The sequence below is a fragment of the Salvelinus sp. IW2-2015 genome, linkage group LG21 (genome assembly GCF_002910315.2).
Source record: "Salvelinus sp. IW2-2015 linkage group LG21, ASM291031v2, whole genome shotgun sequence".
Classification (NCBI taxonomy): Eukaryota; Metazoa; Chordata; class Actinopteri; order Salmoniformes; family Salmonidae; genus Salvelinus; species Salvelinus sp. IW2-2015.
The window spans coordinates 240,115-258,797 of NC_036861.1; the positions used below are offsets into that span (position 1 = coordinate 240,115).

Sequence of the window (18,683 nt, forward strand, 5' to 3'; positions counted from 1 at the left end):
GCAGTCCCACTCTAGAATTCCAAGTGTAGCACTTAGCTAGTAAATCCATCTGTATACAACGCACAGTGGTGACAGCGCGGGGATGTCAGTACGGGCCAACAACAAATATTATGCATGGCCGTCCTAAAGTATGCTGATCAGAAACTTTCAGGCAATATAAAAGACAATAGAAGGGCGCTAGTCAGGCAGTGACTGGAGGAGAATAAGAAAAGGCACTTAAGAGAAACAGCAGGCACTCTGAAGATGCTGTCCCACTCTAGAATTCCCAAGTGTAGCACTTAGCTAGTAAATCTATCTGTGTACAACGCACAGTGGTGACAGAGCGGGGACGTCAGTATGGGTCCACAACAAATAGTATGCATGGCCGTCCTAAAGTATGCCGGATCAGAAACTTTTCAAGAAGTGCTTTGGGCTGAGTACATCATTTAAATCCAGATATATTTGCAACGTGAATGAAGCCCCTGAGTTGTATAACTGCCTGGTTTTGAAAACTTTAACACAGGCCTATATGTTCTTCCCGGAACGATAAGGTATGTAAATTGTCTAAACTCAACTCATAAAGTCAAAAGAAACACCTCAAGTATCTGAGCTTCACAAAATTTTCGCAAATAAACGTAACTTTAAAAATCCACACTGTCACTTTAAATGAAATCCCATGTTCACCTACCTGAGGCCACAATGATCCCCGGGGCAGAGTCCTTGCTCTCGATATTCCCCGACGTGTAGGGGTTGGCCGACACATGTAGGTGGAGGTGTAGGGAACAGTATGGCTGGGGAGGAAGGACAAACAGAACAGTTAGCCTGACTCATTAACAAACGGGGGGGGGGGAGATCTGTCAACAGAATAGACTTAACTGTATGTCAACACAAACACTCATCAGAGAAGACCCCCAAGCAAATCGAGGTGGGATTTATTGACACATACAGGAACACACACAACCCCCCCCCCATCATAAATCCTCACACAAACACTACTCCCCATTGGCTCATTTGACCATTAGTTTTGATTGGAATAACCTTTAGCTACACAATTCTCATTAGGACACTGCAAATGCCAGTAGTGCGAGCGTGTGTGTTGTGTGTGTTTAGAGGTTTATTAAAATGCTGACATTTTCTGACAAATGACTGCATCATACTGGGTGAAGGCGAGGTGCGCTATTGAATCACTAATTACTTTATCAAAGGGTAATTATTTTGGGGTGTATTAAGGAAGCTAAAAAGGGGCTATGCTCTACCCCTTGGCTGAGTGGGACCTGTATCTATAATACACACTGTAATAACGCTGACCATTAAAGCATATCTGTGTTACTTTGAGCCTTTTAGACGGCCAGCACACTTAACTATTAGAAAGAACCCCAATAGAGTTGATATCCACAAACAATACAGCAAAGGTCTCAACTTTGGCCATTGAAAGTAGCTATTAGCTAGCATGAACAATCAACACCCACGTTTGTGGAGAAACAAAGAAAAGAAGGGCATAGTTTGTCTCTCTCTTTCTGACACATCTCCAGCTCTAAACGTGAGATCAGTTTATTGGACTGGATCAAAATCAAAATGGCTGACCTTTCAGCTCCGCTAGCTTCCTCCGCTGCACAACCTCCGGAGCGCTCAGCTTTGACGAGCAGTGCTCTTTCAGAGCTCTATCCCCCTTCCCTCACCACCTCAGCACCGCGGCAACGGCCCGGCTCAGTCAACTTCTGACAAGGCCCCGTTGACAAGTCCAACAGTGTTATGACATGTGTGCGTGTTTGGTACGTGCGTGCATCTGTTTGTGTGGTGTGTGTGAATCTGTGTTTTTGTGTGTCCTCACTAGTTCACAGCGGATGCTGTTGCCCCTCAGGTCAGCAGTGGGAGCCTGCAGTAGCCTCCAGTCTCTCCCTCTGTTGTAGGTGATGTAAGTCTTCACCACGTTGTCCATCTTCTTGTTGGCGAGGAACATCCCTTTTATACCCGCCACCTAGGAGATAGAGATTAGGGAAAACATGTTTGGAAGATGTAATTCTTCTATTATATCCTGCTATCAGCACCAAATTATAGCTGGTCTAATGATGAGTGGTTACTTCAAGGAAGGTTCTAGACCTATTTCTAGGGAAATGGTCAGACACATTGTTCTACACTAAAAGTGATCTTATGTTATTTTTTGGTCTTTTATTAACATAAAAAGTGCAAAATGTAAGTTTGTTATGAACAAAATACGAGACCAGGCTGTCTCATCAAGATAATGGATGAGAGATAAAAATACCTATATATTATTACGCATATTACACATTTTCATAGAGTCTAGACGATAAATCACGTCTTACTTATCTTGTAATACAAACATATATTATATGGTGTTTAGCGAGATGTTATCACGTTTTTATGGCTATAGGATGTTTGTGTGTATCGCCAGAGGGGATCTACTGTAATATGCATCATAATATATTGTGCTCTGCTTAATGCAGGAGATATGATTGTGATACAGATGTAGGATCTTAATTAGACCTATATTGTCAAGGTAAAATAATCCTGCAGCCACAGGATTTTAACATTTAGTCCACAATGTTGCTTGATCAGTGGTTAGGCTATTAGCTGGCGAAAAAGTGGACTACGTAACCGTGTGTTAGTGCAGGTTTTCAGTTAATTTATGTAAATCACAAAGCTCATCTGCATTTTCTGCAGTGCAGGAAAATTCTCAGCAACAAAAGAGAAAACAAATTAAGATCCGACATCTGTATCACAATCATATCTCCTGCATTAAGCAGAGCACACTATATTATGATGCACATTACAGTAGATCCCCTCTGGCGATACACACACACATCCTATAACCATAAAAGCATGATAACATCTCGCTAAAAGCTATTTATTACAAAATAAGTAAGAAGCGATTTATCGTCTAGACTAGACTCTGTATGTAGTAAGATACGTGTGTCCTAAGTTAATCGGACTTGGGGGCTTGGGAAATAACTCTGAATATGAAATTGAGTTGAAGTCCTCACATGCATCTGCCAAGCACTCCCTTCTCGTCAATAATTGACAGATACTTCAGTCTCGCCTGGAGCTCAGATTTTAGCATATGCTGTGTTTCGGGTCCCCGACCCCAATCAAGGGACTGGATTTGATTCTATCGCCGATCGCAAGGCCAAATGAGGGGCTTAGACGCGGCTGGTATATCATCAACAGCTTAATTATTTAATTTTCCATGGAGCTGATATTTTCTTCCCTGGMAATCTGGTGTACAGCGGGCCCCACGTTTGTATCAGGTATGTAAGCTAATGTCTGCAGTTACTCAAAGAAAATAAGRTGCGCGTCAGCAGTTCTGTGTTCATTCCAAAGCGCCTTTGAAAATGGAACAGCAACTCGGTTTACTTCCAAAAGTGACAGGAGATTACTTTATTCTCTACACCTCCTGGTTCTTAAACTCTCCCACATTGATCGCTAGTCAATATAATCTAATAGTACTGGAGTAGGTAATATAGAGAAAGAATAGGTCTATTTGGGAAGATTGCATTTAAACGAGGCTATGTTTGACGGTTATTATCAGTGATATATTCATTCCATCTGTCAACTGTGTGATTGGAAATCATTCAATACATCAAAGTGCTTGGGGGTCGAACACCTTAACTGTATAGTTTGTACTTCTGCCAACTCTGGCTGCATTCGATATCATGGCCCCACAGGGACGCCACACTTCAAAGCCTGCTATAGGCCTGGGCCTATATTCTGTACCACTAGAGTATGTGGTATAGGTGTTCCAGAGCATAGCTCCAGAGAAAACAATTCACTTCCGGTCTCAGGAAAGATGAAGGCAATTGGTATCTCAAGGTTACACTCTCGCTCAAACCATCTCTGTTCCTAACATTACATGCCACCCTTGTGCATTGTGAACCCTGTATATGTATTAACAATTTCTCCAGTGTATTTACAGATCAATCATGACATTAAGCATGCTCCTTCACCACACTCCTGCCTTGTTTACAGTATATTCACTGTATACATATATATATATACGCAACTCAGGCAAAAAAGAAACGTCCTCTAGCACATGTCACGTGCGTTCATGTTTCGCAAACTTACGTGTAAATTTGTTTTGAACAATAAACAAGATTCAAACCTGAGACATAAACTGAACAAGTTCCACAGACATGTGACTAACAGAAATGAATAATGTGTCCCTGAACAAGGGGGCGTCAACATCAAAAGTAAGTCAGTATCTGGTGTGGCCACAGCTGCATTAAGTATAGCTGCATCTCCTCCTCATGGACTGCACCAGATTTGCAGTTCTGTGCGTGTAGATGTTACCCCACTCTTCCACCAGCACCTGCCAAGTTCTCGCTGACATTTCTGGGGAATGGCCCTATGCCTCCCTCCGATCAACAGTCGCCAACGTGCCTCAATGGGATTGAGATCCGGGCTCTTCTGTCTGGCTGGCAGAACACTGACATTCCTGTCTTGCAGGAAAATACGCACAGATGAGCAGTTGCTGGTGGGCATTGTATTGCTGGAGGGTCATGTCAGGATGAGCCTCGCGGAAGGTACGACATGAGGGAGGAGGATGTTCTTCCTGTAACGCACGAGCGTTGAGATTTTGCCTGCGAAGACAACAAGCTCAGTCGATGATGCTGTGACACACCGCACCAGACCATGACGGACCCTCCACTCAAATCGATCCGCTCCAGAGTACAGGACCTCAGTGTAACGCTCATGTCTTCTGACGATAAACGCAAACCGACCATCACCCTCTGCGTGAGACAAACCGGACTCGTCAGTGAAGGAGCACTTTGTGCCTAATCCTGTCTGGTCAGCAACGGTGGTTTGTGCCCATAGGTGACGTTGTTGCCGGTGATGTCTGGTGAGGACCTGCCTTACAACAGGCCTACAAGCCCTCCAGTCCAGCTCCTAAGCCTATTGCGGACAGTCTGAGCACTGATGGAGGAATGTGCGTTCTTGGTGAACTCGGGCAGTTATTTGCCATCCTGTCTGTCTTCCGCAGGTGTGATGTTCAGATGTACCGATCCTGTGCAGGTGTTTTTTACACGTGGTCTGCCACTGCGAGGATGATCAGCTTGTCCGTCCTGTCTCCCTGTAGCGCTGTCTTAGGCGTCTCACAGTACGGACATTGCAATTTATTGCCCTGGCCACATCTGCAGTCCTTATGCCTCCTTGCAGCATGCCTAAGGCACGTTCACGCAGATGAGCAGGGACCCTGGGCATCTTTCTTTGGGTGTTTTTCAGAGTCAGGAGAAAGGCCTCTTTAGTGTCCTACGTTTTCATAACTGTGACCTTAATGTGCCTACCGTCTGTAAGCTGTTAGTGTCTTAACGACCGTTCCACAGGGGCATGTTCATTAATTGTTTATGGTTCATTGAACAAGCATGGGAAACAGTGTTTAAACGCTTTACAATGAAGATCTTTGAAGTTATTTGGATTTTTACAAATTATCTTTGAAAGACAGGGTCCTGAAAAAGGGACGTTTCTTTTTTTGCTGAGTTTATATATATATATATATTATTCACAGTATTTTTATTTTATTGAGACAGGGATAGGTAGAGATGAGCAGAGACAGAGAGGGAGGAAGATTCAGAGAAGCCGTGGAGCCAGGATTACGTATATGTGTTGCAGGCAGCAGTGTTACCCACTAGACCAGCCTCAGGAACACATACAGGTGCATCTACCTTATCTCCAGTATATTTACTTTGTACATGTACAGGAGGTCTATCATGACGTTGTATATTTACCTCATAAAGGCCTATCATGACGTTGTATACAGTATTTACCTCATACAGGCCTATCATGACGTTGTATACAGTATTTACCTCATAGAGGCCTATCATGACGCTGTATACAGTATTTACCTCATACAGGTCTATCATGACGTTGCCCTCGTGCCCCATGCTGCTGACTACATTCTCCAGGGCCAGGGTGTAGAAGACCCCTCCAGTCTCTGACACGTACAGGTTGTAGGTGTCGTTCTGGTTCCACTCCTGCACCGCCGCAACCACCCGGTTCTCATCCGTACTGATCACATGCAGATCCTAGCAGAGAAAGAATGTCAGCAGGTTACATTTGACATTAAGTTGCATATACTGTATACTTTATCATGAAATTGGAACAAATACATACATTTTTAAGCTGTAATTAATTACAGACTAATACACACTGAGTGTACAAAACATCAGGAATACCTGCTCTTTCCATGACATAGACTGATCAGGTGAAAACTATGATCCCTTATTGATGTCACTTGTTAAATCCACTTCAATCAGTGTAGAGGAAGGGGAGGAGACAGGTTATAAAATTATTTTTAAGCATTGAGAAAATTGAGACAAGTATTGTGTATTCTTGCCATTCAGAGGGTGAATGGGCAAAACAAAAGATTTGTGCCTTTGAATGGGGTATGGTAGTAGGTGCCAGGCGCACCGGTTTGTGTCAAGAATTCCAACGCTGCTGAGCTTTTCACGCTCGACAGTTTCCTGTGTGTATCAAGAATGGTCCACCATCCAAAGGATATCCAGCCAACTTGACACAACTGTGGGAATCATTGGAGTCAACATGGGCTGGTATCCCTGTGGAAYGCTTTTGACACCTTGTAGAGTCCATGCCACGACGAATTGAGGCTGTTCTGAGGGCAACGCAATGTTTGGTGCACTAAGTTAATTGAACATTTAAATTAATCATTTTTACAGCGATTTTGTTTCATTACAATTCAATAATTAGTTGGTAGCTAACCATTTCAAATAGATTGCATTGGTGAAACAATCAGATTTAATTAATGCCATGCAGGCCAACTGTAATTTCACTTACACAATAGAATAATTACACAATAGTAATTACAGCGGAATTACACTGGAATGAACAACTTAATGAAGAGAGTATCAAGCAACACAGACTCAAACTCGAACCTCCAATTTTAAAATCCCCATGTAATTATCAAATTAACAGAGGTGATGCAGTATGTAACTCTCAAAATGTATAGCTTCCCCCTCCTTTTCACCAGTAAGGTAACAGAAAAACTATCTACTGCTTCAGAAGTATAGTACAATGGAAGTGATCTGATTAAATACAATGTTGATTTGGTACTATCTCTAACTACCGTAGCTCCCCAATGGAGATGAGAGTTTATTTAGAATGCATTGTAATTAATCCAGCGCATAATCACAAGCAAATAACATAAATTACAATCGAATCTAACCTCTCCCTTGATTAACCTTAAAAATTGACACTTTGAATCAGCTTTGATTTCCATGTACCCACAATCAACGCCTGTTAATAATAATATGTCAACGGGTGTATTACAGTGGCCTTTCGAGAACCTCCGTCTACCCAATTTACCCATCCCACCCCCGCTGGGTTTAATCATAAGAATAAATCAGTATCCGACCTCATTCTCACCAACGTAACTCCAGCGAGGAGGATATTACACTTATTAACTTGAATTGTGTGCTTGTCGGCCCGCACTAACACAGAGGGACACAAGCTGTTCTCACTAGTGAATTTCATCTACCTCTGACTGCGCCTGCACACCTCAGTGTGTAGAGAGAAAGAGAGAAAGAGAGAGAGAGAGCAAGAGAGTGAGAGCGAGAGAGTGAGAGAGTGAGAGCGAGAGAAAGACTAGGATGGCCCATGACTTGATTGAATAAAACATGTTTAATTGTCAATGGAGAGGCGGGAAGGCCACAAGAGAGACCACAAGCATATAGCTGCATTGAATAACAATGCCAGAAATAACGGCAGTTGGTTTTGGCCTCAGTTCACTCATAAATAACAAAGAGATGCTGGATAGAAAGCTACCTGTGTTGTTTCCAGTATTGGTCTCATGATGGCTTAGGTTTGAATTCCCATAGAGGTTATTCTTTTGATGCATTTAAGGTAGGTTGAATCATAGATATATAACCACTGGACCGGAGTCTGGTCGAGTGGGTAACACTCTCGCTTCCGGAACCATATACTTCCTCCTGCAGCAGGGGTCCCGGTTTGTTCCCGGCATGAGCCCTAGACACTTCTGCACCCTCTACTCTGTCTTCCTGCTTCTGTACTCCCTACTCAGTCTTCCGTCCTGCTCCTATCCTGGAATGTTGATCAACCATTGTATGACCATGTGGGTCTGTGGGTTATACCTTAGGCAAAGTGTACTTGGGTAGCTTCATGGGTGTGAAGACTTCCCGCTTGGCTGACACGTAGTAGATTGGACGCCCACCAGTTGACACCTGCAGGTCATGAAACCATTGAATGAAAAAACACACTCAAGAAATACGACCCATCAAAGCATACTACATACTAAAGCCCTGATTAATATAATCTGTTATAATACATTTCCAATAAACGTATAACATGTTCTCTCTCACACACATACCAATGTTCGTTCACATTCAAGCAGTATAACACATCAATCCCAATGGCAAATATTCACGCAATATACATACTGATATGATCTCAACATTTCTGATAATCCTACTACATGTTCTCTTACACACACAGCTCTGTTCTGGTTCATGTCCTTCTATCTTCCGGTTCACGTCAGATATGGGCAATTACCTACCTGGACAAACACATACTCGTCTTGCACCACAAGGGAATTGGGGTCAATGTAGCCAGGGAACGGCTTGCCCTTATTGGCCTCGGTGCAGTTCTGCAGCTTGCAGGTGACGTACAGCGCCTCTGCACACACGGAGAGAAGAAGCCGCAGCCATTGAATCAATGATCATAATAGCCAATGGGGGACAGGCAGCCTTCACAGCGAGCTAGCCTTCCATCAGGTGTCTCACATTAATTGTGTCAATAAAGTGGTGAGCGAAAAGCGAGGGGAAAGTGGAGGGTGGACCAGGGAGGCCAATTGCTTTCTTTCCCCTCTATCGCAGTGTGAGGTGGGGAGAGAGGTGTGGGACTGGCTGTCCCTGTGTGTTAGGCTTCAGCTAACTATGTTGTCTGGTTTACACAGCGAGCCGCGTGATCAATGGTGATGGCCATACTGGGGAAAAGCTTGCGCTGTCACAAGGGTGTCTGTATCTGTGGCGGCTGCTAACTTGGGGTGATTCTGCCACCACGGCCAAAAGGGTGGTTGTTTGCTTTCTGTCAGGGATTAGAGGGGAGCTTCTATTTTTGTCTATTGAGTTAGTTGAGAGCCGGGAAGAATACCCCTTAAGTTTTGAGAGATGTATCTCCAGTACAATGGCGTAGATTAACTATGAGGTGTGTATGTCATGTGTTACCTCCATATCTGTCTCAACCTTTTGATGTTAGGATATATGGTAAATATAATATGTTCATGACAGAGTAGAAAAACATAAATTGTGAATTGGTATTGTATCATGCGTATTGCGTCACTGTATCAGGTAGATCCATTCAAATGAATTCTGTCCGTGCCATAACACGGACAGGTGGCCATTGTGTTTCCATCCATTCCATTGACATTCAGAATGTTGAGTATCGGGATCACTCTGGTTTTAAAGCATTCTAATATATGCATTACTTTTCTCAATCGTCATTGTGCGTCCCCGGCGCCTTCAATCGTGTGGCCCGTAGCCCTACATACCCTCTCAATCCCTTTCCACTTTAGTTCAAGGCTCATGGTATAGTAGAGACACCGGAAAATTGAGGAACAGAGCAGGAACTCTGAAAATTGAATTACTCACGTCCTTCAGAGATGATGGTTTCCAGGTGAATTAAGCCCGGTTCTTTGTCTAAACCCGTTTTCGACCTGCGGGGGAGAAGACAAATTTCTTTCAGGTACATCACTATTCTTTAGCAAGGAAGGACAGAATGATTTCACTGATGCTACCGAGCTTATACTTACCTTCTTATCCCTGAGATTGCTTGTCAGATAAATTTAGAACACTGAGGGGAAATGACAACCAGAATGACGATTGCCAGAAACTTCAAGGGCCCCAGGCTATAACCCTGAGGAACACCTCAAAAGGTTGTTCATTGAGGTAAAAAGGAAAACTACCTCAGGTGTTGCGTGTGATGTTACCGTGTTCAAGGCCAAACCGTACCAAACTGCCCTTACTTTCCTGACAGATTGATGGAGAACATATTCTGACATTAGCAAGAGGGAAAGTAATTGATTTGCTTGCTCAGAACGCCCGCAGACACGGTGCAGTTGCACAAAATCATTACAGGCCTGATATATTTACTAAAAGGAAATCAGAGGGATATCTTCATAGAGCAAAGGAGACAGCACACAAAGGGAGATGAGATCACGCACAGAGCCCACCCCCCGGTCTTAATTATGGCACTTTTTGGCAGTATTGGTGATTTCCTAGATAAAACGCATAATCTCTGGAGACTGACCTATTTACCTTTCTCCCTCATTCTCTCTTCAGTTTAAAAACTAAGGGTGAACAACCATTCTTTAAGCTCACCTATTTCAATTCTCATAGAYTGTACTAGTGGTGAGTTTGAATCTACAGCATCTACAATGTGGGAAGATGTAAGGGGCAGTAATAATGATTTGACATGTGATTAGCTGTGATGTTGTCTCCCTTGTGACTAGTGGTTTAACTTCTCTAGAGTAGGGGGCAGCATTTTCACGTTTGGATGAAAAGCATACCCAAATTAAACTGCCAGCTACTCATCCACAGAAGATAAGATATGCATAGTATTAGTAGATTTGGATAGAAAACACTCTTAAGTTTATAAAACTGTTTGAATCATGTCTGTGAGTATAACAGAACTTATTTAGCAGGCGAAACCCCGAGGACAAACCATTCAGATTTTTTATTTTTTGAGGTCACTCTCTTTTCATTGAGGTTTCATTGGGAAACCAGATTTCTAAGCGACCTGCTTGCAGTTCCTACRGCTTCCACTGGATGTCAACAGTCTAGAGAAATTGGTTGAGGTTATTCCTTTGTGTAATGAAGAAATACGGCCATCTTGAAGTCGAGTCACTCTAGGTGTCCTGTTTGATTGAAGCGCATTACAAAAGTAGTTTTASATTTTTTGGCAAAGTTTACAGGTAACCTTTGAGATATTTTGTCGTCACGTTTGAGCAAGTTGGAACCTGTGTTTTTCTGGATCAAACGCGCCAAATAAATGTACATTTTGGATATATATCGACGGATTTAATCGAACAAAAGGACCATTTGTGATGTTTATGGGACATATTGGAGTGCCAACAACAGAAGCTCGTCAAAAGTAAGGCATGAATTATATTTTTACTTCTGCGTTTTGTGTCGTGCCTGCAGGGTTGGAATATGCTTACCTCTCTTTGTTTACAATGGTGCTATCCTCTGAAAATAGCATTGTAGGCTTTCGCCGAAAAGCCTATTTGAATTCTGACATGTTGGCTGGATTCACAACCAGTGTAGCTTTAATTTGGTATCTTTCATGTGTGATTTAATGAAAGTTTGATTTTATAGTAATTTTCATAGTAATTAATTTGAATATGGCGCTCTGCATTTTCTCAGGCTTTGTGCCAAGTGAGACAGTAGCGTCCCGCCTAAACTCAGATTTTTGGATATAAATATGAACTTTACCGAACAAAACATACATGTATTGTGTAACATGAAGTCCTATGAGTGTCATCTGATGAAGATCATCAAAGGTTAGTGATTAATTTTATCTCTATTTCTGCTTTTTGTTACTACTCTCTTTGGCTGGAAAAATGGCTGTCTTTTTCTGTGACTTGGCTCATACCTAACATAATCGTTTTGTGTGCTTACAACAAGTGTAGCTTTAAAATGGTGTAAAATACTTGTATGTTTGAGGAACTTAAATTACGGGATTTCTGTTGTTTTGAATTTGGCGCCCTGCAGTTTCACTGGCTGTTGACGAGGTGGGACGCTACCGTCCCACATACCCTAGAGAAGTTAAACAGGTAAAAATTATTAGAAGGATTTTCATGAGATGGAGCTCTTGCCTCACATTTTAAAAAAAACCAGAGAGGATGTGATCTTTAGATGTGATCCAGATTCTAGATGAAAATCTGCTCACGACTGGCAGGTTGACATTTTTTGGGACGCGTCCTGTCCTCGAGTCAGAACTGAGCAATTTCTGCTTGATGGGCCAGCTGCAAAGTCAAAATTGGCTATATTGTAAAAATKTATTAGCTCTTTGGTCTAATTTAATGTTAGGGTTAGGCATCAGGGTTAGCAGTGTGATTAAGATTAGGGTTAGGTTTAAAATCAGATTTTATGAACTTGTGGCTGTGCTAGCGACCACTCTGCAAAGCTGCCTCCAGAACAAGATTCATGACAAAACACGTGAACCTGCTCACGACTGTGCCTTTTCTTTTCAACTACAATGGTCTGATTCAGAAAGGAAGTTTCCCAAAACCTTATTAACAGGGTTCACACAGTCCTAAAAATAAATCTCACTCACTCAAGGAGTGCAGAAGCAAACCCTCTAGGCACCCTCTTCCCAGAACTGCCTAGCTTGTTACCACTGACAGTTTCTCCCGAATTTACTCAACAAAAGCTTCTTTTTTTATACATCCGATTTAAGCCAGTTGTGTTAAAAATGACTGGATTTGACAGTTCATGTCTGGCAGACGTGGGACCAGCTACGAAGTAGAACAGATGGAGAACAGAGGAGGATAACAAGAAACGAAACAGTAGAAGGAAGATMAAATCCCAGCAGAATATAGATAGAAGACAAGAGCATTCTCATGGGGTGGATTTGACTGACAGTCAAGTAAGGTCATACTTTCAAAGACCTAAGGCTATATGGTTCAAACAGAAGATCAAATCAAACTACAATGCTCTTATTATCAAGTATAATCAAGGACTGCTGTATCCCATGACGGAGAAGTTCATAAAGAAGAAGAATAAATATATATTTGCAGCTTTAATTGTACAAGGTATTTCATGCATATCCAAATCCATTTAACTCCCTCCAACTAACATTCTAAACGTAACTCCAAAACCTTGGATATAACCTTGCTTTAGGAATAACATTGAACAGGACCCTCCAGAGCTCCAACAGGTCTGACTGAAATAAAAAAAACTCATCCAAAATCCCACTCATGTGTTGACTACTCGGTCTGTTCACATTCCCGTGTCCACTAGCCACGCTCAACCAAATGAAGACCACACCGTTAGCTGCATTCCAAACACTGAACCATTCAGCACAGTGAGTTCACTAACAAGCCCTAATGGACCGCTGCATTCGTTAGAAGTCTGAACCTCTTTGGAGTGTCAGTATCTTGCTATCTCATGTTGAGAAAGCACAGGCGCAGACACATCAATAATGTAATGCAAAGAAGAGGATTCACTCTGGCATATCTCCTTCCAAAGACCAAAAAGGATGTCAATTTATAGTTAGTCTTGACATTAGGGAAGACAGGAAGAAGGTTATAGGTTGCTGTGCTTACCAGTAGAATCGATTGGGGGCCACCCTCTCATGGACAAGTTGCCACCTCCTTCCAAACTCCACCGAGCTGTACAGCTGTGGGGAGAAAGCCGATGGGAGTCACATACTGTATTCAGTCAGACAAGACAGATTAAATGAATACTGTAAAATAAACATTCAACACAAACATCTAAGTGACAGTCCAGATATAGTTTACTTTAATTCAAATAGTTTAGCATTTTCCCATTACAGTCAATGTGATATAATATGAGCATAACTCGTTATATAATTAGTCCTGTTCACTTCACAAATAATGCAATTACTTCTACTTCCGTAGGAAAAATTGCTCTCAAGTTCATTTACATTCTTGAGAAGTTATGTTACCTACATGGCACAAGAGGGCAACAGAAATGTGCYTCAGAAGAATCACCAGAACATGGCTGAAGCTGAGGACACGATCTGTCAATTCTCCACACATTCTTTCCATGTGAAAACCCCACACACATTCCCAGGTTAAATATGAAGCTGTAAAATGGATTGTGTTATGCGTGATGTTCATTACTGGAGATATGGCTACATACTCCTAACAAGGCTAGAGATCAGCGGGGGGGGGGGGGCTGATGTGTGTGTGTGTGTGTGTGTGTGTGTGTGTGTGTGTGTGTGTGTGTGTGTGTGTGTGTGTGTGTGTGTGTGTGTGTGTGTGTGTGTATGGCAGGGGGCCTAGCAGGGAAGCCGCGGCACAGCCGGTGGTCTCAATGTGAGCATTGTTTCGCTAGTCAGCACTTCGGTAGGTTGCTGAGATATCCCAATCTCTACTGAGCTGCTACACAGAGATGGTTCGCACACACACACACACACAGATAGCGCAATCTCTATCGGTAGATGGTTTGATGCTACACAGAGATGGTTCGCACACACACACACACACAGATAGCGCAATCTCTATCGGTAGATGGTTTGAGCCGAGGGGGGATTCTTTCAAGAAACAGGAAAGCTTATTTGGGGAAGGAAGCATGGTACAATTGAATATCCTGAATAAGCATGGAATAAATGCCTTTTGGTTGCTTCTTTTTTCACTATTTATTTTGGAGTCAGTATTTTTTCTTACTAACTGGTTACTGTGAAGTATCCAAGGTAAATACATGAATAATGTCAATATTGGGCTTTGTTTTGTTTGTTGTTTTTTGAGCTTAATTTGTTTACTTGCTGTCCAGCCAATGAGGCGCAAACCTTGTGAGAATGGTMAAGTTGTGAAAGTTTGGATGTGTTACTTTTTCTTTTTTTTTTACAAAAACACCTGCGACAGCTAAGGCAAATTATGTATTAGTTTACTGATTACAGCAGAGAAGTCAACGAGGCATGAGACTTTATTTAATTGTTTTAGTGTGTGTTTGTGGACTTTTTCCATTTTAAACGTGAGCGATCAAGCATAACATGTAAACAGTCATTTATTAACGGCCGACTGAATGGTGATACTGTTTGTTAATATTTGTTTATTTTCCTGAAGGGTGAAGTCAAGGCCTCAGTTAACAGRCCTCAATATCAGCACATTTTCATTCAAATAATCCCCTTGACAATTCTTGTTATTCAACTGATAATCATGTTTAATTAAACTAATCCGAACCACCATTAAAGCCAAGCTGAATTGCAGGCATTTGAACTGTAGTGAAATGATGTTCCATTACGTAAGGTCTTTAACAAGGTCTTTACACAATGGTCTTCAAAGAACACCAGTGAAGGCCAACCATAAGGGTCTTCAGTAGTCAACACATACTAATACCATTTGTAACATCATTGACCATTCCATAACCAGGTCATAACATTAGATCAGGTCAGGTTGAACACGTTACTATGTATGTACAGTACTGTACTGCATGTACTATACAGTCGGTTCCTTCCATACCATTTGTGCCTTATACAATATCTGCCTTTGAGCATATGCTATTCTGGCCACAGAACATGGTCAATATATTTCTATGTTAAAACATGGCAGTGGAAAATGTGAAAAWTKTTATTTGAGCTGAGCTATGACTTTCATAAGGAACAGAGTTGAATTAAACAGATGCAAGAAGAAGGGGTAGAGAGGCAGGAAATCACTCTGACTAATTAGCTAACCCCCAACACTGAGGTTGTGTCTCAAATTGCACCCTATTCCCTAGTTAGTGCACTAATTTTAACCAGGCTCCATATGGATCTGGTCAAAAGTAGTGCATCATATAGGGAATAGGGTGCCATTTGAGACACATGCAGTGTTAGCACTTAGTCAGGCAAGTTGGAGAGGAGGGAGAGTGAGAGGTATTTGTACACTAAAATAAGTACTGGCTAGAGAGCCAGTTCTCCAATCTAGGAAATGCCAAGGAGGAAGGAGGAATAGCTCCAAGGGACCATAGAGAGTAAATAAAGAGAATGGGAAAGGCAGGGGGGGAGGAGTGACAATGAGAGTGAGAGTGAGAGTGAGTGTATAGAGCCTAGCATATATATATATATACACATGGCCAGGCGCATCCTATAACAACAGCTGAAAACCTCCCGAAGTACAATAAGTATCTCCGCTGGAAAAATGAATATTATTATTTATCAGATGTGAAACATTAGGCCCAAATGGCTCTGGCTGCAAGCAAGGCATTTATTAATGGTAATGGTCATTCTCAAAATGGCTATATATCGCAGGTCTGGAATATATCTTTGGCATAATTACCTTCTCTCTTGTCTCAGTAGTTCACCGACAATTACCATCACAAGACAGTGTCTCATGTATTAGAGGATTATTTATTCATTAACCATTCCATAACCATTTATTCGATACAAATATGCACTTCATTCCCTTAAGACTCCAATATCAATGAATTATAAGCACAATGTTTATATGTTTGTCTGATTCATCGAGCTTAAATGGGGATATCAAATCCCTGAGTCATGGAGAAAGAGAATTATTCAAACCCTCGGTCTAAGGGTATCTAATACATGTTTAGCCTTTGTTAAGGTGCTTATGACTGTTTATCTGGGTTCACCTCTGTTGGTTTTGCTTTCTCTTAAAGTTATTGGAAGGAATGCCGGGCCTACATTTAACGGACAAGGAGCTTAAAGGGAAATCTACCTCATATTCACCATCTCCAGCACCACCCCAAMATTAACATATGTGAAAATGGCCCGTTTCTATGTTTTGTAGTAAAAACAATGGAGAAAGATGAGTCTTTCCAAGGACATCATCAACCAATTAGTAGAGAATTAGTAGGCAATTAGTTGGCAATGCCTACGCACAATTGCTCAAAATCACACGATGCACAACGATGATGTCATTGGAAACACGTGTCTTCCTATATCTATTTTTACTACCAAACATAGAAATAAACAATTGTCACATATGTCTATGTTGGGGTGGTGCTGGAGGTGATGTTCATGAAGTTGAAAAATTGTGAAGTTTCCTTTTAAGGGACTTCAAAAGTCCCCATCTGGCCCTCAAACCATCATGGTCACCTAATAATCCCCAGTTTACAATTGGCTCATTCATCCCCCTCCTCTCCCCTGTAACTATTCCCCAGGTCGTTGCTGCAAATGAGAACGTGTTCTCAGTCAAYTTACCTGGTAAAATAACGGTAAAATTAAAATAAAATAAAAAAAATAATAATAAAAAAATACTGCAAAAGAAAGTCCTCATGTAGGGCCATCTATAGGACTCTATGAAATATATGAAGTATGTTGAGTGTATGCAACTATACAGTGCATTTGGAAAGTATTCAGACCGTTTCCCTTTTTCCACATTTTGTTACGTTACAGCCTTATTCTAAAATGGATAAAATAATTTCCCCCACTCAATCAATCAACACACAATACCCCATAATGACAAAGATGAAAAACATCCTGACAGCATGATGCTGCCACCACCATGCTTCACCGTAGAGGGACTGGGAGACTAGTCAGGATCGAGGGAAAGATGAACGGAGCAAAGTACAGAGAGATCCTTGATGAAAACCTGCTCCAGAGCGCTCAGGACCACAGACTGTGGCGAAGGTTCACCTTCCAACAGGACAACGACCCGACGCACACAGCCAAGACAACGCAGGAGTGGCTTCGGGAAAGTCTCTGAATGTCCTTGAGTGGCCCAGCCAGAGCCCGGACTTGAACCCTATCGAACATCTCTGGAGAGACCTGAAAATAGATATGCAGCAACACTCCCCATCCAACCTTACAGAGCTTGAGAGATTCTACAGAGAAAAATGGGAAAAACTCCCCAAATATAGGTGTGCCAAGCGTGTAGCGTCATACCCAAGAAGAATCAAGGCTGTAATCGCTGCCAAAAGTGCTTCAACAAAGTACTGAGTAAATGGTCTGAATACTTATGTAAATGTGATATTTCAGTTGTTYGTTTTTAATACATTTGCAAAATTTTCTAAAAACCTGTTTTTCTTTGTCATTATGGGATATTGTGTGTAGATTGATGAGGAAAAAGAACTATTTAATCAATTTTAGAATAAGGCTGTAACGTAACAAAATGTGGAAAAAGTCAAGGAGTCTGAATACATTCTGAATGCACTGTATATGGTGAATATGACTCTATATATGGCTTTGGTTTCAGTCACAAGAACTGAATTTATTCAAGTATGAGCAAATCAGTTTGAGTAAGTTATGACTACTTGACTTCGCCACTCAGTTGAACTTAAACATGTTACACAGTCTAGTGTCGCTATGTCAACAATCATCAACCCACTTTGTGTGAATGCTACTCGCTTTCTGGAAAGTTCAGGGCTACCTTCAGGACTACTTTCAGTTTACATCCACCGACACCAATCGGGTCTCTAACTCGTCTAATCGCTCTCTCTCCCTCCTTCTCCCTCTCTCCCCCTCCTCCCCCTCCTCCCTCCTTCTCCCTCTCTCTTTGTCATATCTGAATATGAGTAATGAGTCAGACAATAGCCTCTCGCCATGGTCACGCCACTCACTCACCGGCAGAAAAGAATTGTCCCCTGATGCTGCCTCACCCCTCACTCTCACCCTCCACCTGACTCATAACAGCTCACCTTGTTTTGATGTCTGACAGAGGGCAAAACCGACAGAAGACAGAAAGCCTCTGATGACAAAAAGAGACAGTAGCTAGCTACCAGATACAGTAGTTAAGTGATCTATCTCTCTCTCTGTGTGTGTGTGTGTGTGTGTGTGTGTGTGTGTGTGTGTGTGTGTGTGTGTGTGTGTGTGTGTGTGTGTGTGTGTGTGTGTGTGTGTGTGTGTGTGTGTTGTGTGTGTGTGTGTGTGTGTTTTCTAGAAGTCCCTCAATCTAAGACATGCAAATAATGAGGAGGAATAGCTCTAAGGGACCACTGCAAGATAAATGAAGGAAAGGGGAAAGACAGGAGTTAGCGAGAAAGGGAGAGGGAGTGAGGAAGGAAGGAAGGGAGGGAGGTATAGAGGTTGCCTGA

General features: G+C 42.0%; 1 protein-coding gene across 1 annotated transcript in view; it reads right to left on the reverse strand.

Annotated features, from left to right (window-relative positions):
* The window catches only part of LOC111982478 (VPS10 domain-containing receptor SorCS1-like), a 167,617-nt gene that overhangs the window by 44,184 nt on the left and 104,750 nt on the right, over positions 1–18,683 (reverse strand). Inside the window, 7 exon segments of the mRNA XM_024014047.2 lie at positions 668–770; positions 1,811–1,957; positions 5,838–6,017; positions 8,100–8,189; positions 8,522–8,640; positions 9,615–9,679; positions 13,292–13,365. Coding sequence (XP_023869815.1) covers positions 668–770; positions 1,811–1,957; positions 5,838–6,017; positions 8,100–8,189; positions 8,522–8,640; positions 9,615–9,679; positions 13,292–13,365 — 778 coding nt within the window.